At 39.9% G+C, this 27,478-nt stretch overlaps 1 protein-coding gene across 4 annotated transcripts in view; it reads right to left on the reverse strand.

Moving 5' to 3' along the window:
• Window positions 1–1,015: 1,015 nt before the first annotated feature.
• The window catches only part of AGK (acylglycerol kinase), a 36,367-nt gene continuing 9,904 nt past the window's right edge, over window positions 1,016–27,478 (reverse strand). For 2 of the 4 annotated variants that reach the window (XM_051640753.1, XM_051640748.1), the window contains exons 3-15: window positions 24,433–24,512; window positions 23,100–23,175; window positions 22,262–22,354; window positions 21,279–21,311; window positions 19,238–19,332; window positions 17,072–17,141; window positions 16,223–16,302; window positions 14,194–14,251; window positions 11,684–11,831; window positions 10,498–10,595; window positions 8,176–8,246; window positions 3,023–3,107; window positions 1,016–1,481 (exon numbers count right to left, since the gene is read on the reverse strand). In XM_051640753.1, coding sequence (XP_051496713.1) covers window positions 1,344–1,481; window positions 3,023–3,107; window positions 8,176–8,246; window positions 10,498–10,595; window positions 11,684–11,831; window positions 14,194–14,251; window positions 16,223–16,302; window positions 17,072–17,141; window positions 19,238–19,332; window positions 21,279–21,311; window positions 22,262–22,354; window positions 23,100–23,175; window positions 24,433–24,512 — 1,125 coding nt within the window. In that variant the 3' untranslated portion in view covers window positions 1,016–1,343. The remainder of the gene's footprint in view (window positions 1,482–3,022; window positions 3,108–8,175; window positions 8,247–10,497; window positions 10,596–11,683; window positions 11,832–14,193; window positions 14,252–16,222; window positions 16,303–17,071; window positions 17,142–19,237; window positions 19,333–21,278; window positions 21,312–22,261; window positions 22,355–23,099; window positions 23,176–24,432; window positions 24,513–27,478) is intronic. The other 2 variants (XM_051640760.1, XM_051640768.1) reach the window with 1 other exon arrangement.

Here is a 27,478-nt window from a genome sequence, read left to right on the forward strand (position 1 = left end):
TCCACAGTACAGGCAAGGGAACGACAGCATTCCGTTTCCTTCTGGCATCTCCCAGAAAACCAACCCTACGTACCCCTTTCAAGGCATTTTTCCTTCAGCAGGGCTCCAGCAGAGGATGCTGTTGCAGCAGCATGCAGCCAGCATGCAGCCTTGTTAACTGGAAGTCGATTCCCTAATGTTCTTACTTTGATGACAGCAAAGAATCAACAGATTAACTCGGACTAGATCACAGCATGATATGGGGACTATGTACAACCAGCAATCACATCAGAAAAAGAAGGATCGAATTTTTTTCTTCCAGTAAGCAGGGCAGAATCTTATGAATCTGTAAGTAATAATAAGAAGGGCAACAGATAACCTTGCCTAAGTCAGTAATATTTCCTTTCAGCAATTAAAGTGAAGCTATAAATACGAACTCAGAAAAGCAACAAAACTTATTACAGTACTAGGGCTCCAGGGAATGTAGGTTGCATAAGGAAAGATGAGCACTGTTTACATTAAAGAGAAGAGCAACGAGACTTAATTAATAAAAAAGTTACATGGAAGCCCTTATTCATGTTATACTACTCCAGAAGTAAAGAGGAATACTTACAAAAAAGACTCATTTGGCTTGTTAAAGAGTCTTCCCACATGTATTTCATACAGCTTTGGGTCAAAGATGGCATTTTGCAATTCACTTCTGTATAATGTACCTAAACTTGATCAAAGGAATATATTTCTACTATAATATTAACTGGAACTCTGTGCTGTTGCATCTGTCAAGATGAAAAAAACACAGCATAACTAACTTATCCAGATATATATAGGGAATTTTAAACTTTCTCTGAAGCTTTGTATCACCAACTTCTAACTTATTTTGTGACAGAGTCAATAACCCATCACCTGTTTCAATGTGGCAGTTCCAACATTCCATAGAACTCCTTTGTGTTACTACCCCCCTCTTTCCAAGATCCCAAGTTTTGTGAAATTAATACATAGGTAAAATAGACCTAAACTCTTAAAACACAAGGACAAGTGTGCTTTCCTTTTACTTTAATATACAATTGCATTAAAGCAGTAGCATCTGGCATCCAGCACGCAGCCTGCAGTGCTGTAAATGGAACACTGATGACTTGTTTCGGAAGGAAAAAGATGCCATCAAGTTGACATACATTTTTTTGAATTTTTGTTCACATTTTTAACCCCTTTTAGACTAGTCAAATCAGTTACTTCCAATGGAAGTACCTTGTGCGTGTAAATAGCCAAACGGCTTATTAGTCTAGTGGGGCTAATCAAGTCAGTGAGGTCTCGTGTGAAAAGACCCTGGTAAGACTGGTAAACACTGGCCGCTTTGACATGAATCGTCATTGTACTGCTGCCCGGAGCATCTGCTCTCTCATTTTGGGATCACAGAAGAACCGGAGTTTCCGGGGTAGAAGCTTCACCTCCACAGGCATGGCCTCATACTCCTCGTTATCGATGCTAAAGGATCCCTCAGTGCCCTGTGTGCAGATAACAGTGCTGATCAGGGTTAAACATCAAACAGATTAGTTCAGCAATGCTGTAATACTGATACCTGATTTTACTAATAGGCTACAGTTGAATACTTTGCTGAGTTTTAACCCAGATGACCCCCTTCCAGCCCATTTGGTCTCAACAACACAGTGAGAGCTATCCTTCACTGCACAGAATATACTGAGTCCCTTGCATAAGATGTTACCTCACTTAATTACTAATTGGTGATAATTAAATGCTAGGGAGCTTTAATGACCCACATTGTTTAAACGGAAGGATTCTTTTCTATCGGAACTACAATTATATGCACTTAAATCATGGTCTGCCAGTGGTGACACAGTTAATCTGCAGAAGTGCCTGTTAAATAACTCATATTAAATCCATGTTACATACACCTTTTGATATTGTTTTACTACATTGATCTGAAATGTGAGATGTAAAAGCAATTCATGGGTCAGGAATTACCCAGCATTAGAATTTTCTAGAGCCTTTTCTTTAACCCCGATGAACTCATCAGTGACTAAAACAATTAATCAAAAAGGACAGGTTGACAGTACTTAAACAACTTTGGTGACTGCTTTACATGCACTTGACCCAAGGTAGGGCCATGTTACATGGATACTCAAACTGGCTCCAAGTGAACGGGTACACCAGAATAGCACAGATATGAGAAAGTAAGTCAGAGGTATAGCAGTCCACCTGGATCAACATATCCTGCTTCTCTGCAAAGCTTATAAGACTCATCTAAGCTGCCTCCAGTTCCTTTGTGAGAGCTAGGTCAAGGAATTGAACAGCACTGCTTTGTGCCATGCACACACACTCTGAATGTCTTCACAGCAGCTGCAGTAGGAAGAACTCATTTTATACCACAACCCTTAATTCTGGCTCAGCCATACTTAGCCCAGCACTCCAGAGTGTTCTTCCCAAATCACAAAACTACCACGATACAAGCTTGGTGCAAGTATTAGGATGCTGGCTAATCATGACATCATAATTCATTATTTTAACTTCATAGCCACAGATATTTTTTTTTAACTTTCAGCATGTTCCATTCTCTCTTTAATGTGGAATTATTTTGCTGAATGACAGATCACTTGAAGATAGAACTTATCTATGAGATTGACTTCATGTCCTTAAAAAGAAACAGTCCTCCCCAAGGCTGCAATAGCAGATTCGTCTTTCCAAAAAGCAACAAAAGACTAATCTGGACTACACAAGCAGACACAGTTTTGGCTTCCTTTTCAGCCGCATCTATTAAAAGTTTCAAGACACTTCCCTATGGTGACCTGAGCCCCACTGCCTTGTGTCACCCTCCATCTCCAGGAAGCTTATAATATTTATTTGCTCTACAGCACAATCCCTTCTAGGGTAAAAAGTAGATGAGGAATTCAGTCTTCAATACTAAAGAGAGGAAGTGAGTGTCTCACTGGCAGTGTGATCAACCTCCCAACTTCAGAGTAGGCATTTCTTAGTGTGCAACATCGACTGGCATGAGAAAATAAAGTAACCAACACCTTCAGCTTCTCACCTCTGGAAGTTGCAAGATGCACCTGCTGGCTTGGATGCACTGACTCTCTTCAGGGCACATATGTGGATCATGCATCTTTTGACTCCTGTTCAAATCAAAAGAGAGGTGAGATAAGAAGATGATTCTCTAGGAAAAATCCATCTTTAGCAATGACTCGTCATTACGTGTTAGTAAATCACTATGTGTTTGGTCAACTTAGAGGTCATGTGTATATACATATATATATGCACATATACATGTATATAAATATATTTTTTTTATATATATAAAATATGTATATTTTAGGTTTAACCGTGAGAAACTAAAATAGACATTTCATCTTCTGCTGCAGTCAATACATATAACAGTATGCACTAACAACCTCCAACCAGTCTCAGCTCTGAGGCTCACTGAATATATTTGAATGTACAGTTCTGTATATTTGAACACACAGCACAGTTTTGCACTCCTCAATTATATGCTGAGGTCTACAATTCCTGCAATCAATGACTACCTCATGTCCCATGCATTCACATAAGTTACCAGCAACCTAAGCAACTAAAGCCAAAAAAAGTGACAGAATTACAGTTTTACTGAAACACTCAACTATCATCTAAAAAAACCCCTCTTCTCACATGAACACCAATCAGCAAGAAGTTTTTTACTAGCTGCTTTTATATAATTCTTGTGAAGAAAGCCCTAGAACTTCATCATTTTACTCATTCCAAATAATATACATGGTTTTGTCAGTTACTCTTTTCTTGTGCCGGTGAGATTCTTATTTATGTACTGTACTTAGAAGTGCTACTTTCCTACTTTTCTGGGTGTCAAGTGGGAGCAAATAAGGAGGCAATTCCCTGTCTTAGAAAGCTGGGGGTGCAAGTGCCATGTTGTCTTTTTCAAGACTTAGGCTGCTGTCCTGTCACTGGATCAACTGTTAAAGAACAGAGCACTGCAATTCCTTTTCCCACCATGTGCTGCTGCAGAGGAAGCACAAGCTCCTGGGTAGGCTGACCTGCCTCTGGCCTCCTGACTGAGAGCACACACAGCCTTTTGGCTGATCTTTGACAAAGTGTACCAGGCAGCAACCCCTCAGTATGGGCCCCTCTCCAGACAGCAACACACAAATAGCAGAGTTACAGCAGCATTATTATATCACAACTCTCAAGCACAACAGATGCATGAAGTTCAACAAGGCCAAGTGCAAGGTTCTGGACCTGGTTGGGGCAATCCCAAGCACAAATACAGGCTGGGTGGAGAATGGATTGAAAACAGTGCAGAGAAAGGCTTGGGGGTGATGGTGGATGAGAAGCTCAACATGAGCCAGCAATGTGCGCTGGCAGCCCAGGAAGCCAGCATGTCCTGGGCTGCATCAAAAGAAGTGCAGCCAGCAGGCCAAAGGAGATGATTCTTCCCCTTAACTCAGGTATTGTGAGACCCCACCTTGAATACTGTGTTCAATTCTGTAGCCCCCAACATAAGAAGGACATAGAGCTCATGGAGAAAGCCCAGAGGAGGGCCACGAAGATGATCCAAGGGCTGTGAGAGTTCGGATTGTTCAGCCTGGAGAAGAGAAGGCTCTGGGGGAACCTCACAGCAGCCTTCCAGTACCTGACGGGGCTACAGAAAAGCTGGGGAGGGACTTTTTTCAAGGGCTTGTAGTGAAAGAACAAGGGGTAGTGGATCAAAACTGGAAGAGGGGAAATATATGTTAGACATTAGAAGGACCTTCTTCACTATGAGGGTGGTGAGACACTGAAACAGGTTGTCTAGGGAAGTTGTGGAAGCCCCATCACTGGAAATTCTCAAGGGCAGGTTGGATGGGGCTCTGAGCAACATCATCCAGTGGGAGGTGGTGTCCCTACTCAGGCTGGAACTAGATGATCTTTAAGGTTCCTTCCAACTCAAACCATTCTGTGATTCTATGATATTCCTCCAGCAGGCAATGCCAGCTGTCCCCACATTTTCTACCTGTTCTGTCAGAAAGAAGGAAAGAAGAGTGTATTTAAATACTGTCCAAGAAAAGAACTCACAAACATGTCAGAAACTCCCTCTACACTAAGCCTTCCATGTTCTGAGGGTCACAAGTGCCTGTTAAAATCACAGAAAATCCTAAAGAAAGAACATGAGAAGAGAGGATTGAAATAGCAGATGATAATCAAAGACAAAGGAAGAAAAACTAAGACACCAAAGGAAAGGGCAGCAAAGGACAGAAGCAAGATTAACTGTGGAAAGTTTGTTTTTAATCAAATATGTATATACTAAAAGATTAATGAATGAATGTGAGTGAATTAAACATCCTCCCAGCAATACAAATTATAAATCATTGATGGCATGCAATACTGTCAGTTTATACAAGCAACAAGCAGCAAGATTCCCTGCTTAAGGTTTTTACCTGCTCAAAGTTTTATATAAAAGGTCCTAGATATTGGACTCAGAGGAACAAATAGATTTTTTGGTCCACGAAGGTAAATTACACTCTACATAAAAGCAATTATGGGGTCAAGAGAAGTTCAAAAGAGACAAGACATAGAACTAAAGATCAGCCAGTGGAGCTGGTGGAAGCAAATAAATACAGCTCCACTTGCAGTGATTGTCTCTCTAGTGACCCACTATAAAAGGATCAGAAATAATTCCCATTCAATTCTGCTCCTTAACACAAGACAGCAAAGTGGAACAGGATCAAGACCAAAGCCTAACAGCATCAGTTCAAAATGGTTGTTTTATCCCACTCCATATGCTGAATTACAAAAATACCAGCAGATAGAGAACCACAGCACCTACTGCAGATAACACACAGAATTTTAACCTACTTCTTGTCTCCACAAGTGGCAAATGTGAAATTATTTAGAGTAAGACTCTCTAACAACAACAAAAAAATCTTCTGCACTGTAGCTTATAACAGTATTCATGCCCTGGAATGACAGCTCTTAATACTTTTATACACATAGAATCTAAGCTGGCTATCAGGATGTGGATTACTGATGCTACACTTTACATCTCTGCTCTCCTTTCCTCCCACACTTCTTAGGAAATGCCACAGTGTAACCACTTGTTCTTCCCCCACCTCATCTTCAACATCAGCTTTACTCCTGCTGCAGATGCTCTTGCTCACACACATCTGATCCACAGCCACAGGGCACGTTTATACACCTGGATTTGAAATTCAGCAGCAGTTGCCCTCCAGCACTCTGATGCATCCCCTCCCCTCCACACACACTTTGTCCTGTCCCCACACTGAGCCTGCATGGTAGTTTCCCAGGGGATGTCTGGTTCCCTCTGTGTGATCCATCAATTCCCATCAGTTCATGTCTGAACCCTTTTCAATAAAAACAACAACACCTGCACTGATAAAGTATCTGCACTGATATCTGCACTGATAAAGTATTTTCCTTTAAAAACCTTTCAAATCACCTGAATTCTGGTGGAGTTTAATTTATGCATTGAAAAGAAGAAAAAAGAGCTTCTTCACACATTTCCAAAGACAAACCCTGTTGGTGCTAAGCAATGAGGAGCCTCTAATAACAGGGTAGATTCAAACCTAGCTGCCAAAGGGCACTGTGCAGTGAAGAGCTTCTCTGAATACCCTAATTTTGTCTTGCAAAAAATGGCACATTTTTTTCTAACTCTTCACTGTAGGACTAACCAGTCCCTCCTGCTGCTGCCTCAGCCCACACACCCCTCTTTCTCTTTCTTTGTTACCTACAGACTTTTGGACACTATTTAATTAAAAGAGCTTGTTTCTTTGAACCTTACTTGAACAGCATCTCAAAGGTTGTGGTACTGTCTCTAATTCGCTCCAGCCAGCAGGGCATGTTAACTCTCATGAGAGGCTTTATCTGCATGACAGTGTAACTGCAGTCAGAAAATACAACATACTACTGTGTGAAGAATGTCCAGTGCACATGGGTGACATTCTTTACAGTGGGTGTACACTCAAATACCCCTCCCTTAAATCACACATTTTTTCTGCTAGCAAAGTGCCCAAGAACACAGCACACCATCTCCTTGGTGTCCCTCCTTTAAGAGGCCAGATTCCTCTTGTTGCTAATGGGAAAATCTCCTCCTCCTTTCCTTCTGTAGCCTTCAAAGCAAAGATTTCAGTCCCAAGCAACCCATGGTCCACAAAGCTCTTATAATTTAAAAGCCACTGCAGGTGGTAAGCTGACCTACTATGTTTACATAGGTCAGAAGAACCTAACACCCACTGAGGCTCGTGGGATGCTCAAATAAGGGGCCTGCTGCTACTATTAGTATCATAAACAAGACATGCACTCAGGAATCAGGAATTACAAGCAGGTAAAAATGTGTTGAAATCTTGCCATTGACTTCACTAGAGGGAGCTCTAAGACTAGAAAACAGTATTAGCAAAATATTAAAGTGCAAAAGCTCACTCTTGGATTTAGTAGAAAATCTGTTGCTGCTAAAGCCTGCACAGAAGATGCAATGTATTTGCTAGTGGGACTGTATGGAGGATCCAGAGAAAGCAGCTCAGCTTTGTGTCTGGTGAGAGCAGGAGGAACAAATGCACAAGACAACATTCTAAGCACAAAGGAAGCAATACATGTTCACTCTTTCTCTACGTGTTGCTTCTTCATACCTGCAGTATTCTTACTCCGTGTGCAAGCAGCACCAATCACTTACTCGAAGTTCTTGTTTAAATTCTCATCTTCCAAAACCTCATACACCACAGACCTAATTTTTTGCAAGAGCTATTGAATCTGAGGTGCCTTTCACTTAGATGCAGGGCCTGTCTCATCAGCATTCAAAAATTCCAGGTACCACTAATACAAACATATCACCTCAGCAACCTGCCTCTTAAACCACTGAGCAGCTAGTGCTAAAAGATTCTGGGGAAAAGTCTGCATGGCTGTCTATAAAACTCTGTTATTATCCAAGCAGCACTGATAAACAGGCAGACGGAAACAGATGAAAGGTATAGCAAGCTCAGAAGCTAGGAGGAACTCCAGGTAGACTGCTTTGCCTTGTTTCCAGAATGAGAAAACGAGTAAGAATTTTAAAGAACAAAATCAGTAATCCTTATGAAGCATTACAGACTGCTGTCCTTTGCAGCCCTCTGCTTCTGAATTTTGCAGTACAAGATGAGAGAAAAACACCACACGTCTCAGGAACTCACACAGACTGTCATCTTTCTGCAGCCTTCCCATACTCACCCTCTTCTTACAAACTGTCCTTTGCTGACAGTATCTGCTTCAATGCAAATATCCATGAAGTCTTCAGTGCGCTATGCAAAAAGATTCAGAGATGAAGCAGTTAACACTTCAAAATGCCACACCCATGATACTGCAACATATTCACAAAATGCCCAGTCCTTTGTCCCATAAAAGGAGGCAGAAGATGCATTTCTGCATGTCATGCTTTTTTCCCCATCTCCACTTGAGATTTGGACTATAAATTATAGATAGTAAATTCTCATTGGTGACTGCTCAACAATAAATAACACAAGAAGTGAAAACATGATTCACACATTCGGCTTCTTGTTTTATTTCACACACTTATTAAAGACAATCATAGCAGATCTCTTGGGTTTACTTGTCTTCACAAAGATTTCTAATCAATGGGTCTTTCCTGGCTATAGGCAATAGCAGACTGATGTAACATTTTGCTACCAAACACTACAGTAAGAGAATTTGAAACAATACAAATTGGAAGGCAAAGTATTCTTTATCATTCCTTTATCCCTTCAAGGAATCATTCCTTTATCATTAAAGGAATTATCATTCCTTTAAACTCCTTACTTAGCTTATTTTCTATTTACAGCCTGCCATCAAACGAAGGATACAGTAAAGCTTTTGCTGGGAAAGCAGATATCAAGATGCAACTATTTATTTATTTATTTATTTATCTTAACAGTTCTGTCCCGGCAAAGGTTGTAGTGCAGGTGCAATCAAAATGACAAAGGTAAAAATAAATGCATCTATTAGTGTAACTTGTTCTTTTTCTCTTTCTGGGTCTGTAAAAGCTTGGCACTGTCTGAGCTGAAGCTGTATGGCTTTCTCAGCTTTTCTTCAGCAGGGCAGCCTAGGCATGAATCTGAGGTGTGACAGAAAGACAACAGGCTGACAATACTCTGCACATATGCCCTGCTATTGATTTGAGAGAGCTGCTGTACAGCTTTGATGGCTACAGGGACAACGGCTTCAAGATCATGAATCAAAATGTAAGAGGCACACATCTATAGGAAAAAAGATGCAGTATCAAGCCACTTCCAGCTCTAGAATCAGAAAAGTACATCTACCCTAACAAACTTGTCTATTTCTCTAGGCTATGCAAGAGACCTGAGAACCCTGTATCACTTTGTTCAATAGCAGTATTGAAGTGCATACTGAAGGCATCAAGTCTGTGGCAATGAGACAGCTTTTCAGTTCTTGGTAGGTCTGTTTTTACTTTACATCATTGACTCAAATGCAGTTTTCTTGAACTGTTTTGTTCAAGGACCATCTAGAAACCACGAAAAAAACAAATACTCTGGCAGTCTCTGTCTAGCTTCCACCACTACTATGTCACGGGTGGTCCAAAACATAAGCCACTGATAAAGAAGAAAATAAAATTTTATGTGGCACATTCTCAGGAAAAAAACAGGAGGAAATTTTAAGTTTACATTTGCTTAGGCTTTCTTTTTGACTGATCAAACAAAGATAGCATATCAACATAACACAATTTTCAGGTATGAATTCTGAGCAAGAAACATACAGCAGTAATTTCAACACCTCCAGTCAATCTGGGTGTAGTAGCGGTCGCTGCCTGCAGCCATGAGGAAGACATGAAGGGCAGCTCACCTGTACAGGATCACTGTGTCAGCATTTTCCAGTAAAATTAAAGACTAACATCTATACAGACAGCTTTCACAACAATAAAATTGGACTAAAACACTGACATAAGCCAAAGATACATTTTAAAACAGTGAATAAACACCATGCTGAGAAAGTTATGACAGGAACAGAACAGGTCTCATGCTCCCTTGGTTCTCTCTTTCACAATCACCTGCATTTCCTGTCCTTTAACTCTAGTTCCTTTAACTTCCTGTCCTTTCTCTAGTCCCAGTCCTTTTTAATTCTCTGCATTGCAAGCCAAAAGACAAGAGAACAAGCTGGAATTCCAGGCAGACATTCAGGCCTACAGCTTCCTTCCAGCACCAGCTAATAAGACATAATCGCTCTCTCATGGCTCAAGAAAGAAAGAAGGGCCTATTTTGATGCCCTGTTTTCTCCCAGCTAACCCTAAGGCTTCTGCTTGGCTAGTTAAATCTTCTTGTTATACAAATTCTTCCTAATCCCAGTGCATCCTAGTTTTATGTGGGTGTCTGGTGCTTTTACACTGGCTCTGAAATCTTCCCATTGCTGGATTCAGTCAAGGGCCTCTCTTTGCATGCAGCAATAAGTTTTATTTATACAGACAGAAGAATGGGAGTTTAGCAAGAAAGGAAAACTGTGTGGGCAGGCAGCACTTGGAATCCAGTTATCCTATGGTCTTACCATGACGTCAAGCTCCCTGTTCCGAGTTGCAATGGAAAGCTCAATGGTGGAGAGCTTCAGTTCTTCCCAGTCCTCCAAGGTTACCTCCTGGGGGATTTCTGTGAATCCAGAAGAGAAGATAGCATTAAGTGGAATTTAATTACACAGATCATCATTTCACTACTACGAAGCATGAAACATCAATCTGCAAAAATCACTCTGACCCATGGTGACCACTAGCTTTGCTTCTTTCAATCTTAAAAATCTTAAAAAGGAGCTTGGGAGTACTGAAGGGAAGAGAAAAATACCACCAATGCATATAGTAGCAGGAAAGACTATCAAGTACATTACATGGCAGCCCTGTGAGTCCCTGTACCCAGGATTAAAAGATCTCCTGGGCTACTATTACAGGAACACTTAGAAAACACATGCTGCATTGCTACCGAAAAACTAGGAATCCAACGTTCAGGATGCAGTAGTAACACGTATTTGCTATAGGGGGAAAGCCCAGTGTTCAGTTCTCATATAAAGGTCACTTAGTTGACTCTTCTGTCTACATCACCTCTGCTAGCGAGGAAGGGATGAGAAGGACTTTGCATCACTCCCGACTGTGCAAAATACACACTCACTCCTCTTCCTTCTGAAGTCTGCCACATGCATTGCCCAGCTAACATCCCAACCCAAGAGAAGCTCACAGAGCATACAGAAGAAAATCTATGGTACAGCAAGAAATCTAACGTACTAAGAAAAACTTGAGGCTTCTGCATGGCCCAAGTTTTGTTTTTCTATTTTAAGTAAAATTTGTTGTGCTCTCAACCCAGAAAAATCCCCCCACCCAGAAAAAGAAGGGCTGCTCCTGTCACACCAGCCTACTAGGGAAGCCATTTCAAGAAGCTCACCTCTAAGAGCCACATCTCACTTATTAAGGCTCCCATAGCAGTGGCAAGCAACTGTGAGCCCAGGGAACAGCACATGGGTTCTTTACAAACAGGTTTTTGTTTATGAGGCCACAAGCACTGACAGGACTACTCTGTTCCATTTCTGGCAGAGATCACTGTAACCAACTTGACCAAGTCACAGTTCTAATAAATAATAATAATATAAAAATGAGAGAGTAGATAAGTAAAGCAGAACACCCCCACCAATCTATTAGAGGAGTAAAACCTGCCTGTAAGCTTTTGTCAAAACACACACACACACACTTCACCTTTTGGGCGAGATGACCAGTATAACCGAAGTCGTCTGTAAAGCCTCACATACAAAGGAGGTCTGGACTGTTTCTCCTCCGGCTCCTCTGGAGGTCTCTCGGTTGGACCCAGATACATGAGAGCAGCTTCACGTTTCTGAGGCCATTCCTTGAGTTTATATGTAAAGGAAAGATAGAAGAGAAAGGGCCTTTTGTTGAGCACCTACCTGTACTCTCTCAGCCTTCAGCCTCTGTATTCTGTGCTCCCAATAACTCCTTCAGAGCTACCCAGATCCCAACACTGCCTCAGCCTACCTTATTGCTCTCCAGCCACCAGATACACAGATACGTGAGGTGACATTTTTGCAGCATGGAAAACATTATGCACAGTCCCCAAGTCTACTAATCTACTCCTTCCCCACAGAGAAGTGGGGTGTTTTCCCCTCTATAAACAGAGGGTAAAGGGATGTTTCCACTGCTGCTGGTGTGTGGTAGGGTGAGACAGCTGCTTCTGCCTGGAGGGAACAACCAAAACTGGCAAGGTCAACACTAACGTTTGAAAGCACAATTAGTTTCTGCATGGCACAAAGGCAACTTCAAAGAGCAACTGCACAGTGGGGTCTAGTGCAAATAGTCAAAGCCTACAGTGCTGCGTGTAGCCAAGGGGCACTAGAACCTGACAGGCCTTTGTTCTCCAACAACTCAGACAATCAAGATCTGACCTTATAGTCAGGTGCTTATAGACAGCAATACAACAGGTCTCATGGCAAGTCAGGTGAGCTTTATAAAGCAGCTAAGGGAAAAAAAAAAAAAAAAAAGAAATAACACCCTACTCTTGGTGATATTTCAGATTGCAATTCCAGAAACTGCTGGACTGCAGAGGAATCTTAACTCCTGAAATACTTCTAGATTCTGACAAAGTTTATTTCCTCTCGTTTTGTTTTAAAAATTATTTCTGAAATGCTCAAAATGTAGGACATATGGAGGGAATAATATGACTGTTTTTTAAAAGGTAAATATTAAAACAACACAGCCAAGAGCCCACATATATACAATACAATAATTTTTCTATGCAGAAAACTTCAGAAGTAGTTTTGGAGCATAGAGCACAGGTTGTTAACCTAATTCCCCTCACACCTCTGAGAGCAAGGAAAGACTCCATTATCATACTTACATAATAAACAGGATAAACAGAGATTCTATCAGTACAGCAATACATGAACAGTAAGTACCAATTATTAAAGGAAAAACAGCAATGCTGTGATAATTTAAGCCTGTATATTTTAGAAGAGATGATAACACTCATAACAATGCCCCTAATGGCATCAGAGGTGAACTCCTTCCCCTTATACTGTTTTCAGCTACAGGTCATTCTGTTTCAAAGGACAGCTACAGCAAAACCAGAAAAGATGAAGTGCACAGCAGCAAAGACAAACTGAGAAGAGCATAAGCTCAAAAGGCTGGAGCCATTTCTTATAGAAATTATCCAAATGACAACATAAGAGGCTCATAAAGCAATGAATACCACAGTTATGGGGGATCAGCTAGAAGCTTTTCTATCTTAATAGCAGAAAAAGTGGGCACTTCTCTTTAACTTTCAGGTTAAACAGATCTTTTCAATGTACAATGAACAGCTCACCAGTGAACTCCACTGCCACTAACTAAGGACTCAACAGAAGTCAGAAAGAGGCTGGGGAGAAGTGAAAAACAGGTTTCTACCTAAAATGCCAGCACACAGAATCATCATCTCAAATTTCATGGGGATGTGGGTGAAAAGATGAAAACAGTCTTTAATGGGCAAAATACAATTTACGTCCCCTGTACAGGAGCTTCCTATAAAGGAAGCATTGGCACTATCACAGACAGCATGGCTGGACTGCACAATCTGATCTACTGTACCAGCTCCTGGGTATTTCTGCAGCCTGTCATGAGGCTCCTTATATGTTCAGAGAACAGGAAAAAGCATGAGAATGAAAATGCCTCACCTTTCATACAGGTCAAATTTTAATCTTTCTGGGATCCATTTTAAGCAACAGAGAACTTCAAGGTGAGATATAAGCTATTAATCTTCATGTTTGTTCTACTACACACAGAAGCCTGATTACCAACGTGCATAAGCAGTCTAATTATAGACACTTCTACCAGATGAATAAATCAGAATGAGATGTTACCACAAGAAAGACTATCGAGAAAAGGTGACAGAGCACTTTAGTGGTTTTCATTAGCACCACTGCTGGTTTCCAATTTCCAAGGTAGTTACTGGCTCCCCCTGGTGATCTTGAAGAAACAGATCCTCAGTAAAGATTTTTTTACTTTTAGGTATTCCTCCTCCTTTGAATCTGTTCAGAGATAAAGTCTATCTATTGGTAGTTGTGTTTTTTTTTAAAAAAAACTGTCATTTGATGATTTTATATTGTTACTTTTTATATTGTTACCAAAACCCTTCATAAATCTTGCAGATAAATTATACAAAGCATAGCCAGCCTTTTCATTTCCCAACTAGAAAAACTTCTCTCACAATTACTCTTTACCTTAAATGTACTGAAAAAGTGAGCTGCTTTGTTTTTCAGCGGTCCAAGGTACCAGTACCTGAAAAAAAGAATACAGGTAGAACTTTGAAGATATCCAGAGGATTAATACTGGGAAAAGGAGAAATCCTGCCTAGAGTCAGAGCACACAGACTTGTATTTACCACTGAAGTTAGTGCTCCCCTACAACTTTTAGCTTTGTGATACTGTAGGAGTTTCTACACATCACCAGCAGCTTAGCAGTGACATTCCTTTCCTGAGTTACAGATCACCAAAATGCAGTGTACAATCTTCACTACAGGCAGCACGTATCTCAGTAGCAGACTTTTACCTAGTTATGTGACACATCTGGGGATGATATAAAGGTCTGCAGTCTAACAGCTGGTGGGATGCATCTCCACAATATGCAATAAAGAGTGAGGTTGGGGGAAACACACAAACAAACAAAAATCAATAGCTTCACTGACAAAAGAACAGAGCCAGCAAACATCAATTTGTCCCAAAGGATTCTCAGCTCAAAATAAATGTTTGACAAAATAAAAATCCTGTCAGCCTTAACGTATTGCATAAAATTCAAAGATGTGAGCATATTTAGGCAGGCTTGGCAGAGATTTCAGTAACTGTCTTGCAGCAAAGAAGGTCAACAAAACACATTAAAACACCATCAGCTCAAGAGTACTGCAGATTTAAGCGTATCATTAAACACTAAGGCGTGCAACTGTCACACCACTCCCATCAATTAGTGAAACTGTCTGTAAAATAATAAAGCCTCAAAACCATAAAACAGCACCACATCTCCACCAGGACAATGCTAAGCAGAGGGATAACCAGACAGATTTCTGGAACTGTGGCTTATGGCTTGACTCTCTTCATAGTAGGTGCCTTCTTTTACAATTAGTTGTACTGGAATACATCAAATGTTCATTTAGGCCAATAACCCAGCTCTCATAGGGACCAGAAGTGGATGCTTAGGGAAAAGTATAAAAAGAGGACAAGCATACACGGCCCTGGTCCCAAGTGTACTCTGAGCAGCCATTCACTTGTGGCTGAAGTGCTTTCCAAGCTGGACACATGTTCTGTGCATTCTGAAAACATTCATGGAAGAAAATGACATTTGAAAATGTCGACACTGCCCCAAGAACAAAAGGTACTGTCAGTGCCTCCAGCGCTGAGCCAAAAGACTCTAACAGGGACTGCTGCAGTAAACTGGGTATAGTACAGGGCATGCCCAGAAAGCCTAGTGAGAGTGCAGAGGGGACAGAAGTGCACTTCCTCAATCTAGGGATGGAATCAGAAGGAGAGCCTGCAGCATAGCCCAGCCAGCATCTACAAAAGCAACCAAGCACATCCCTTGCTTCCCAGGAAAAATCACCCTGGCCATTTACTGCATCTCCTCCATTCCGTAAGTGGAATGTATGTGCACGTGCTGCAATTCCTCCATAACAGTCTGAGAAGTGAACTGCTTTGGCCCTGCTGCTTCTTCACCAGATAATGCTAGTCATTTGATACACAGACAGTGGCATATTAAGTGTCCATTTGGAGAAAGCCCAACAATAATTAGTTTAGCATTCAGAGAACAGTCATCAGACAGCACGGTCCATGTCATTTCTGGCAGGAATTGAAGGGCATTTCTATTGCATCTGATGTCCCTTGTTGGAATTGAGTTACGGAGTCTGTGTGCATCTTTTCATTGGCAACTGATGAGAAACAATGGCCAATTACTTTACTTAGACTTTACTCAAGGGAGAGCTTTTCCCACTGATGCAGTCTGTACAAAGCTCCAGAAGTGGGCACCACAAGGCAAGCAGAAAGTAAATACTCAAAAGCACCAGTCAACACCGAGTAAGTATTTCAAATGACTAAAAGGATGAAATGTCCTACACTCCCATGTGTGTAATGTTAGACCTCCAGAGAGTGGGTGCCTCTGCTTGTCAAATGCCTACGCTCAAACAAGGCTTCTTTACAAGAGGGGTGTTGTCTTTAGGCAACCGATGTTAAAAAAGGTACCATTTCAAAACAGTACTTTTCTTACTTGCTAACTTTAACTCCTGCATCTCTGTAAGATCCCCATCTTAAACCAGTCACTGCAAATACAGGCTGCTCCTTTTCTCCCTGTAAAGAAAAATGAACATAATGAAATTGCTTTGTCTTATCTTGTTTCCAACTTCTGATTTTTTCAGCTAAAGAAATACCATTTCTATCTAAATACTGATTTCTGATTAATCCCAAAAGTGAAATTTCCCAGGAAGGTATGATAAATAGCTGACAGCAATAAAGCAAACAAAATTTAAGTGTTATACATTCCATCTGCTCCCAAAGAGGAATATAAAAGGTGAAGTTCTGAAAAGGCTCATTTTTAACTGCACATCCAGCAACAGCCATTTCTTTTTGGGCATATTGTGAGCCAAAAGCAAGGAGCTCTGCAAAGTGACACAGAAGTTCTGGCTGCAGAAACGTGCATTCTACAACATAACAGAAAAATAATATTCAAAACCCATCCAGGGCATTGTCAAAGGTTTCCCATTTCACATTTTTCAGTTTGTAAAAGAAAGCTGTTAACTCCACAATACATATGAATGCATTAAATCAGCTCAGACAGCTATTGTTATCTCTCAGCATTTCTACAGAAGCATCACTATTATTAAGTTTTGTACTCATCAATACTCTCTGAGCCTCAAAAAAAGATGTTCAGGCACTCTAGTGTTTTCTCCAGTTTAGACTATCTGATGTCAGAGCATACAGCTGCCACCAGAACTGCTGATTTTATAAACCAACATTCATGACAGCATTACACAGAGAAACAGCAGACTATGTAAAGAGAACAACACAAGAACACGGAAGTTTTAGGAATACTGGGTGCCAAATAAGCAGATGCTTTTACCTTGATGTGCAAGACATCAAGTGGAACTGTTTCTCCCTTCAGAATGGCCAGCGTGGCATTAGTAATATGCCTGTAAAACAAACAGGAAACAATCAAAGGAAAACAAACAAACAAACAGGAAGGAAGAAGAGAGGGTCTAAAATTACACATTTTTTCAGCAAACTCCACTGTGAGTCCAGGTGGGGCTTTTTTTGCAGCAAAAAGGTTGACCACAGGGAAGGAACTCTGACAAAATGCTGCATCTCCTTGAAATTGGAAAGCAAACTGGGTGGCTCCAATATAAGACAAAGGCTGTGTCTTAACAAACAAAAACAAGCAAAAGGATGTTCTCAGCCTAAGTTTTTCAGAGATTCCTCCTTCTTCAGCTAATCTGGAAGACCACATGCCAACTCTGTTATGTACTTAGCACACTAAGGACCCAAATAATTGTTTTATTTTATTGGTGAGAGGAGGGGATGGCCATGAGACTAGACTCAATTCATGCGTCTGGGATTGAGTTGCCTTAGTATGCTAATTTGTTTTGAAGTTTTTAATCAACAGAAATCTACCTATCAGCAGTGCTCATGTGGTTTTGGTCTCCATTAAGTTGTGGACAGTAGCTAAGGCACTGTCTCATTTCAAGTCACAAAATGTGGCACTAAGGATTTTGTAACCAAAGTGTTCAAGTTCATAAAGAACTCTGTCTGTTAAGACCTTGAAACATAGATTTCATTTATACCCCTTCCTTGTTTTCAAAGTTGGGTAAAATTTAAATCCCACATTATGCACATTTCCAGTGTCTGCTGGACATGGAAAAAAACTTAAAAAAACAAAACCGAAACCAAAGCTAAGGCAGTTTTTAGATCGAGCCCAATAACCATATGAATCAGAAGAAGAAAATGCCCTTGGCTTTATCAGGCTTAGAATACTGAGACAGAGAAGGAAGCTTTTTTTCCCCCTCAGTCCTTCTTCTCTCCTAACTCTTGCCTTTCTTTAAGACCTCTACAGTTCCTGCACTACAAAGGTAAGATCTAATAGTGCTGAAGGAACCAAAGCCCAAATGTTTCTTTTTAAAATATCATTTCCCCACTTCTTAAGTCAGGTTCTGTTACTGGTGTGGGTTGTTAAGCAGCCTATTGACCAAATTCCTTTCAACTTCACCAATATGCTGCAGTCTCACCTGCACAGTTCATTACCTTCGGACAATAAGATCATTCATTTCAAGTAGCCTCTTTAGAACCCAAACATAAATTATTATTTTAATCTTAGCTGCTGATTACAGCCTTGTCCATCTCGCTGAGCCTCAGAGCACTCCCGTAGCTTTAATGAACGATGTCACACCAGTTGGCTGGTGGGTTTTATGTATGATTGATACCAGCAAGGGTTCCACAAAGAAGAATGCTAACAAGTTACTGGGACAACTAGACTGAACGGAACTCAGGAGCAAGGAGAAATATATACATTAGTATGGGAGAAGAGGAAGGAAAAAATTGAAAAGAAATTAAATGTGGGGAAAAGAAAGCTTAGCTGACTTGCCTTTTTATTTCAGAAGTGGATAAAACTAACAATAAATTGCAATGTAGGTAAGAGGTACTGGATCACATCCAGGATGCTGACAGATTAAGATTCCAGTTGTTGGAACATTGTCAGCATCGGTCCCATTACAGGGATGGTGGAGAAACCCTGCAGAAGTCAGTAATGGGACCCAGTCTTTCCCATAAAGACATTTTTATATGCCTTACTTTGTAGATGCTAAGCAGATTGTAGGTGGACTGGTTTCTAGAATTCTTAAACTGAAGAAGGGACAAAAGAGGATTATTTTGTTTTGTTTTGTTTTTGTTACATTCTTGCTATATCTTTGTCATAACCTTTCTGACTATACCGGAGGCTTGATCCTTTTAATTCTTTTGTTGTTTTTTCTTTTTAAAACTGAGCATCACACAATCACAGAGAAATTAGCCACAACAAGTTAGTACATCTTCTAGTAATACATACATTTTCTTCTTTTAATTTTAGTCGGTTTGGGAAGTCATTAACTCAGGCAGGTCCAGAAAATCATCAGGCTCTGCCCAGAGACTGCCAACTTCTATGTAACATAGAAGAAAAGGAAACATACCAAGCTACCAAGAAGTACTGCTCCTTGAAAACAAACAAAAAAGTCCCCTTTCAGAAAAATGTAATACTTACTGGACTTGGTTTGTGCTCTCAGGGTAGAGTGTGTGACTCAGACTGCAGGTCGTCCCAAGAGGAATGAATCCTATAGGAATCTTACTGAAGACAGCCTGGACACATGAGGAGAGTAAATGAACATTTGCATCAGCTGAACGAAGCTTCCTGTGTGGAGATCACAGCTGTGTCTGTTATCACCCCCTTGGCACTGAGCAACCAGGCACTTCCTTAAATGAGGCAGTAACACATAATGACTCAGAACATGGCATCCAAATCTGTGAACCCACCACTGCCAACTGGTACAAAGGACCTCTCAGAAGTCATTAAGAGCATTGTTACATGCAGGTTGGCAGCCACGTCCTAAGGAATGCACGGATTCTGTCAGCAATCTGCCATATTTCTTAATATTGATGGTGGCATCACAAGTTCAGAATCTCATTTACCATTGCCGAAATCCCCCTCTGACAGAGGCACCTCGCATGGCAAAATAAGTTTTCTCAGCTAAGGAAATTAATTGATTCCTCTGGCATCCAAAGCATGAAGCAGCAGAAGGTCTAATTTTTGGAACTCATTGACCGTGTTATTTTTCTGTACCACAGTTCAGCGAAGGGGCTTGCTGAAGGAGCAAGTTATTACACTGTACCTCAGAATAAACTGTGCTTCTTGAAGCATGTCAGCAAATCAATGTAAACTACCATATATCACAATGTACCATCTCCCTCCTGGGCACTGCTGCTAGCAGCACTATGATACTACAAATCTGCACTGACTAAATGACACCCCTCTCACCTCATGCCCACACGCTCTCCTTTGCTATCTCTGTGTCACCTGCAAGTCTTAACATATCTCACACAACCTTCTAATTTTCTTCAGAATTGTTTTATAGTGTGTGGCCAACAGGCTGTTTGCAGCTCATGCTGCTATGCTCTTCTCCCCTGGCTGTGGGGATCAGCATTTCTGGAATACCTGGAATACAGACTCTTCTTCTCCAGGCAGCAGTGGTATGACATACCCGAGTAAAAAGGGAAGCAGAGCGTGGAGTGAGGGGGCTGAACTGCAGATCTCTATTCCTTGGACACAGGTTATATGAAGGACAAGAAAAATTCCCTGGCCAAAGACATGAAGTGGCACAGTGGCAATATTATAATGCAGTATTCCACCCAAAACAGTGCTGGGTGCAGAATTTTCTGTGCTACTGCAAATCACCCTAAGCTACATCAAGATAATAAATTAAAAAACAGAGAAGAAAAACCAGCCAGCAAAGCCTTCGAAACTTTTCTTCCAGTATCTTTAGATTATAGAGGTTTCTGAGGCCAACTATAATAACATTACACTCAAAAACCTGATGTTTTAGAATTGATACAGCCAGCGCCCTTTAAAAATACCAGCTTAGTTGCAGAGTTTCTCTTGTCACATTCAGACAAAGCAACTGCTTAAACAGATACAATTCTAGCTGCCAAGGATATAATCATAATCTTGTCTGCATCATTTAATTGAGTTTTTGCCAGCTCCTGCCAGAAGGCTTTGGGAACAATGATTCCCTCCTTTCTTCAATAATACTGTCCTCCCTCTTTAAGAAGAAAAATATCTCTCATATCCTTTCAGAGTGATCCACCTTGAGATGTTAAAATTTGCTTTCTGCAGCCATCTGCATAGGCAGGTATTCACTGCTTGACAAAAATGGCAAAGCAATCCTAAAGTTTCAAGCCTGTACAAATACAAGGAAAACATGTACATTCCCCCGGTGCTTCTGCCAAACAAAGCAGCGTACGCAGCTGGTCCATGGGTCTTTGCAAGTTGTGCATTTGGTTTCTCCACAGTCCCTGCTTTGACGCTGGAAGCTTCCCAAAGCTTGGGAGCCATCCCACTCCCTGAGAAAGGGAATGAAGAACAATGGGCAGAGCTGCAGGACACAAGCATGGCTCACTTACTGTGTGGTAACCTGGCTCCAGATTAATAAGCAACATGTCTGCAGAAGACAGCTGAGGCCAAGAGACCACAGTCAGAAGACATCTCCTCTAAGAATTACACAAAATTTAAACAAATGACACTTCCTCACCTCATCTGCTCTGCGGAGGAGTCCAGTTATGACCTGAAAAACACAGGAAACGCTCAGCTCTGAGAATTTTATTTTTCATTTGCAGTAGAAAGCTACAAAATTCAGACCCACATTTACTCTTTGTAAAAGATGTAAGGACCAGCTACTCTTTCACGGAAGATGCTACAGTGGCTTACATGGACAAGAAGGCACATTTACTGTGTAAACACTGTGGAAATGGCAGGGTTATGACTGTGCATGAGTATATATGCTGGCACCACAACCCATACCTGTACAAATATTTTAACATTGAATAATGCTCTGCATAATGCAAAAATAGCACTGGTTGGTGTGCAATTAACAATAACCAACTCCAAGACCAGGGGAAACTTGCAGATGTATTCTGACCACTTTCTCTTAAGGTCACTGCACTTCATTTAGCCCTTGCCTTATGAAGTCAGTAGTTAGCATTGCAGGAAATGTTTCAATAAAATATAGCCTTCCTTGAAAAACAGAGTATTCCCCAGTTCTGCCAGTAGTTTGCTCCTGTCATTAATCATCTTGACAAGAGGCATTTTTAAAATATACTGTGCTTTATTATCACTCCAACATAATTTTTAAATTATTTGATTCTCACTTAGCAGAACATGCATTCATCTTGGGGAGTTCAGATAGGAATGAACTTGAAAATTAAACTATTGCAGCTACATTACACAGAAAGAAAAAAGTTAAAATCATGTCTCCCCAAATTGTTTTCTCATTCTAGAATAAAATTCTGGATGACAGTTATGTCACATGCTCTTTCTGCCTCCACTCCCATCAACACTTTTAGACTAAAAACAACTAGCAGAATTTTCTTATCCCCAGAAGATTATAACATTGACTGAAAACACAGATACTAGTCTCTAGTAATAGCTGTTATGATGTTGCTACATTACACAGCCTCAATCTTCTCACCCTCAGCCTATGATTCTCAACAAACAAGGACAGAGCTCCTGCAGTACCTCTTGTACTGTGCCATCTCCTCCTGCAATAATGATCAGATCTGTGTTTTCCATCAATTCCAGCAGCTTTTTCGCTTGTCCCTCATAATCAGTCTGAAGAATCAGAAAGCCAAACATGAGAACTCAAATGACTATTTCTAGGATTTATCTTCTATAGAAAAAAGAGAATAATTTATCATTTGCTTATTCTGATATAGACACACAGTATTGTATATTACTTACATTAACTAAAATTAACATAGAAAGCAAGTCTGCTGCCTAATATAGAATGTACAAGCAAACATACACACATAAGGTGAAAGAGCAGAAAAAAAACTTATTCAATAGATACAGAATGCCGCAGCAATAATCATATTTCCAGGTAGTTTTACATTTACACAAAACCACAAGCAAACCATGCTCTTGCAGAAAATGTTCCAACATCTTTACAGAATCATCTCCATAAAACGCGTGACAGCAAGTTGTTGACAATAGGTTTAGCAGTAAAGAGTACACTGACCTTCTAAACCATCAAAATAATTTTCTGCAAAATTAACGTCTTTCATAGGAACATCTCAGCCTCAATTATTGGCTCAGCCCTGTTTTGTTACCTTGTCAGGTCTGAAGTTACAAAGTGTTGCCTTAAATTTTTCAAAATTTTCTTAGGGTCGGACTATGTATTTTCAATCATCAGAGAGGGGCATTAATCAAACCAGCATTTTAATGCTTAACTTTTGTGAAGAAGATTCATATCTACAGGACAAATGAGAACTTCATATGCATTCAGAATTGAATTTCAACTCTTCAAGAGGACAAAACAGAGCAGACAATGTATCTGTATTAACAGAACAGTTCTTACCTTAACCACAGTTACATCCAAGCCAGATAAGTGTAAAATTGGAGCAGCATTCTTTTCAAAAAGGTTCCTGGCCTTGCTAGAAAGAAAAAAAACAACAAAGCAAAAACTATTTAATTAGTCTAGTGGCTAAAATAATTAAAAAGGAAAGAAACTAGTGAATAACAAGAAGAAATCTACTTAAAAACAGCCTGCAATCTACACAATCAGTCACAACCTGCCGCTCAGGAAAGATGAGATTTCATTTGGTTCAAATGTATTTCATTTCTAGACTCATATCTCAGATGTCAGCTTTTTATTGCAGTTTTTAAAAATGCAGAAGAGGTTATCTAGCTTTCTTCATAAATAATTAAAAAAACCCCAACAACAAAAGATATCCAGAAAGAAATTTATTAGAAAATTAATGACTTAAAGAGCACCAGGCTTTAAGACCACAAAGCAGGCCCATTTAGGTTTTCAGAAACCTAAATGTTTTTAAAAATATTTACTCTTAGATATTATTAAAGAAGTTCAGAAGCAAAATTTTATCTTTTTTTCTTTTGGTACAGGACTCATGCTTTCTCTGACTATAATGCAGAACGAATAATTATGCCATTAGCTATAAATTGCTTACAAGTGGAAACAAAAAACTAGAAGTCAGAGACTTAATTCATTACCATTCTCCAGTCACTAGTTTTTTGTACATAAGTATCTAAGTCCAAAAAGCACTTCCATATCAGATATAGAATTCCTTTACTGACAACTCTGCACCTCTCCCCAAGATGCAACTGATACAAAGCTTAGCTGATCAGCAGTAACAGACAAACATCACATCCAAGATAACCATTTTTATGCCAAAATAACAAATAACAAAAATAGCAGCTGACTTCTTCCAGAAGTTTTGCTCTGAGCCCATATTTAGTCTCTTAGCTCATGGGCACATCCCATTAAAGGACAGGTTCCCACAGAAGCAAGATCACTGCTGGCTAACTTTAAGCCTTGAAGCAATCAAGGTCATCTCTTATTTCTACAGTTATTGAGGATGAAAATGAATCACATACAAAAATATAGAAGGAATATGAAGGAATTCCACCTACAAAGGAATGACAGAGGCCGAAACACAGGATCAAAGAATAATAAAAGTTTTAAAATCATTCTTTCAACTCAAGCATCTAGCTTTATTTCTCATTCCAGTCTTTCTGGTGAAGTACAGTTTGGCAAAGTTACACAGCACCAGCTTGGCATCAGAGGGAGGCAAAAATGAGCTAAAAAATCTGGCTGGCTTTTATACTGGATGGCACAGCCACGCTACAGAAAGAGTGACTCGCAGATCAGTGTAGGGAAAGAACAGTTTTACCCTTTGCAAGCTGCTGGGTTGAGGAACACCGTTGCTTTCTTCAGTGGAACACTGGAAGGGATCAGCTGGTCGCCAAAAGTCTAAGTGAGATAAAAAGAGCAGCGTTCAATTTTCTTTTAAGCACATCGGTAAAAGTTAAAATGATGTACCTCTACAAATGTCAATGGGCTTTCAAGCCTCGTGACATTCAAATTACCTCCATCTCCAGCCATCATACAGGTCTATTCAAAGACCTGCACTCTTAAGAACAGCAAACACCACTGTGACAAGTACTCTTTAGCTTATTTTTACTATTCCACTACCACTGTGTTTTTATCAACCTCTGGTTTTCTGCCACAGGCAGAGATCCAGGGAACTATCCTTGACTCCAAGGTTACTTGATTTTCCTTCCTTATGTAATTCTCATGCACCTGCCTGCCACCTTCTTTCTGCATTTTTTTCCACTTCCGTACTTCATTCCTTTTATCTCTTCTGCTCATTTTTGTATTTTCTACGCTTAAGTTTGTGCAGATATAAGACATAATCACCAGAGACTGTGCCCTGACCTAGAAGCAAGCTCACTGTTTCTCAGACATTTTTTCTTCCCAATATCTCAATATAAAAATCACTTGAGTCCTCTTCAACTTTTAAGCCAATTCTGATTTTAAACTCTCTGAGAGTTACTCCATACAGCCTCTTGTACATTTTAGCCCCTTGCAGCTATTTCCATAGCTTTCAGCACAGGAGAGGCAAGAAAATCCAAAGCTTCCATGCATGTTACTTTCCATTTTAAACCTCTTTTAGGTCACCTAAAGGCATCCTAACTACCACACCAAATCAAATTGGTTTTGAGCACGAGGAGGAAAACTTATTCAGCAGTACCATCAGGAAGTCCCAGAAATGAAGTAGCAACAAACGGCTACTGCACTGAACACAAGACACAGTCAACTGAGCCTGTGGGGTTTTTTTTTCCCCTTTACCTTAGAAGTTAGTCCCCATAGCAGGAATTTTTATGTTGAGGAAGGCAGACACTATACAAAGCACAGTAATTTTTTTTAAATTTATTTTTAGCTGTTCAAATTTATAATTAATTCCACTTGCCAACTTTGCTTAGGAAACCTCAATTAAAAGAAGTGTGCAGCTGGCTATGATACTTAAAGCATTCATACTTCTTCTTCAAGAAAATAAAGGGATGATGGATGTTGCTGAGAGTAAAGGAATTTTCAAAGAAAGGGAAACAAAAGAACACCTCTTAAGCCTTACTCAAAAATCAGCTGGAAAACACACCAACTATTTTATTGCAATTGTTGGGTGGGAACTGGGAAATATAGAGGACCTCTAGCATGTAACAGCTGTTAGAAACAACTATTTTCTTGCACTAAACAAGCTAACAAGGCTCATAAAAAATGTATGAGTAATGACATAACCACTTCTTTATGTAATATACTTTGACATGTTACATACAGGGGCATTTCCAAAGCAAATGCTGTTTTTTAAAGAAAAGAAAAAAATAATATTGCAAAATTCTTTTTTTCAAAGCTCAACCTAAAAAAAGACCACTTAAAGGCAGACAATAAAAATTGTTGTTAAATATATAAATTAAGTTATAATTTAAGAATGTCAGTGCCTTTTTCCTTGTCAAATGTACACTTGCAGTTATTTCATTTCTGGACTTCTAAGATGACAATCACTATTTTGCAACTATGAAAAACCCTTTATACAAAGGCTTTGCAATGAATACTATGAATACTAACAAAGTTATGAATACTAACAAAGAAACTACATTCCTTTATGGAAAGTTATCCCTGTTTCACAGACTGAATTGTTTGCCAGCTAAACAGGACCCCTTTAACACATGCCCAGAGTTCAGTAACAACAAATTCAACCAGTGAGACCACATTTGCAAAAGCAGTCCACAGTCAGCTGACACTGGCTTATTCCAGAGATGGGGGTGTAAAAGCTTTAAAATATGACAAGTGGGTTCTTTATTATAGAGTCTTTCTATGATCAGTTGCTATCCCAAGGCTGTCATCATAAACTGATACTTCTATTCAGACATGCAGGGTGGAGTCTTTGCATGAATACTGCTGTAGTTGATACTTTGGCAGGAAGGTGAGCACCTCATCAATCTGGTTGTAACAAGCTTAAAAACTTAAAAATCTGATGTAAAAGTGATAGGGAAAATCCTTCACTTCACTCTGACTAAACTTTTTCTTGGGTGAGCTTGCCTCTATTTTTTCCCAATACTTCACACTATAAACTCTAGCATCTTTTTTCAAACAATTATAGATTGTTGTTATACTGAAGAACACAGCAGACATTTAATGCCTTACTGCTGTATTGCTGTGTGCTTTCAAGCAGTATTTGGCACTGACATACCAGTGAGAATGGAAATTACAGCAAGAATTGATTACTAGGCTTTCTGGTTCACTCCTTCCTGATGCAGGAGTCTTCTGGAGGATATTTTCCCAGGCTTTAAACACTGAAATTGTAGGAAGCTCTATTGACAGTGCTTTTGCACTTTCATTTGTAAGAATAAGACAGAATGGAACAGATCCCATCACTTAATGATTAGAACAAAGAAACAGGAAAGTCAGAATTTCCACAACAGAACTACTTTCCTGTACCAGTCTTCCCTTAGCAGTTTCACCTTTTTGACAGCATACACACTTAGCTCTCTTAACTTCTCCTTATATATAATTTCATCAATGCCTTTTAAAAATCTTTTTTCATTTGGCCAGCATGCTTCATATGCTGAGATATTAATGGCTATTTTTGGTGACATAAAAAACCCCCTTCTATCACTTCGGTATTATGCCATAAAAATAAATACTGAAAACACAAAAATCAAGAACAACTCACACTCTGAGTTGCAAATGCATTTGACTCTGAAGCTGTAAGTACAATTTATGAAAGTAGTATTTTCAGGGAAAGATTTTTCTTATTCTTTCATGAGACTCCAGACATCCTATTGCTCAAACCAAGTTGTGCTAGATATCTTTCCCTCAACAGCAGGGGGGCTAAAATTGGGATTATTCAGGTGCACCACAGAAGCAGGGTAATCTCA

The sequence above is a fragment of the Apus apus genome, chromosome 1, assembly GCF_020740795.1.
Source record: "Apus apus isolate bApuApu2 chromosome 1, bApuApu2.pri.cur, whole genome shotgun sequence".
In the NCBI taxonomy this organism is placed as follows: Eukaryota; Metazoa; Chordata; class Aves; order Apodiformes; family Apodidae; genus Apus; species Apus apus.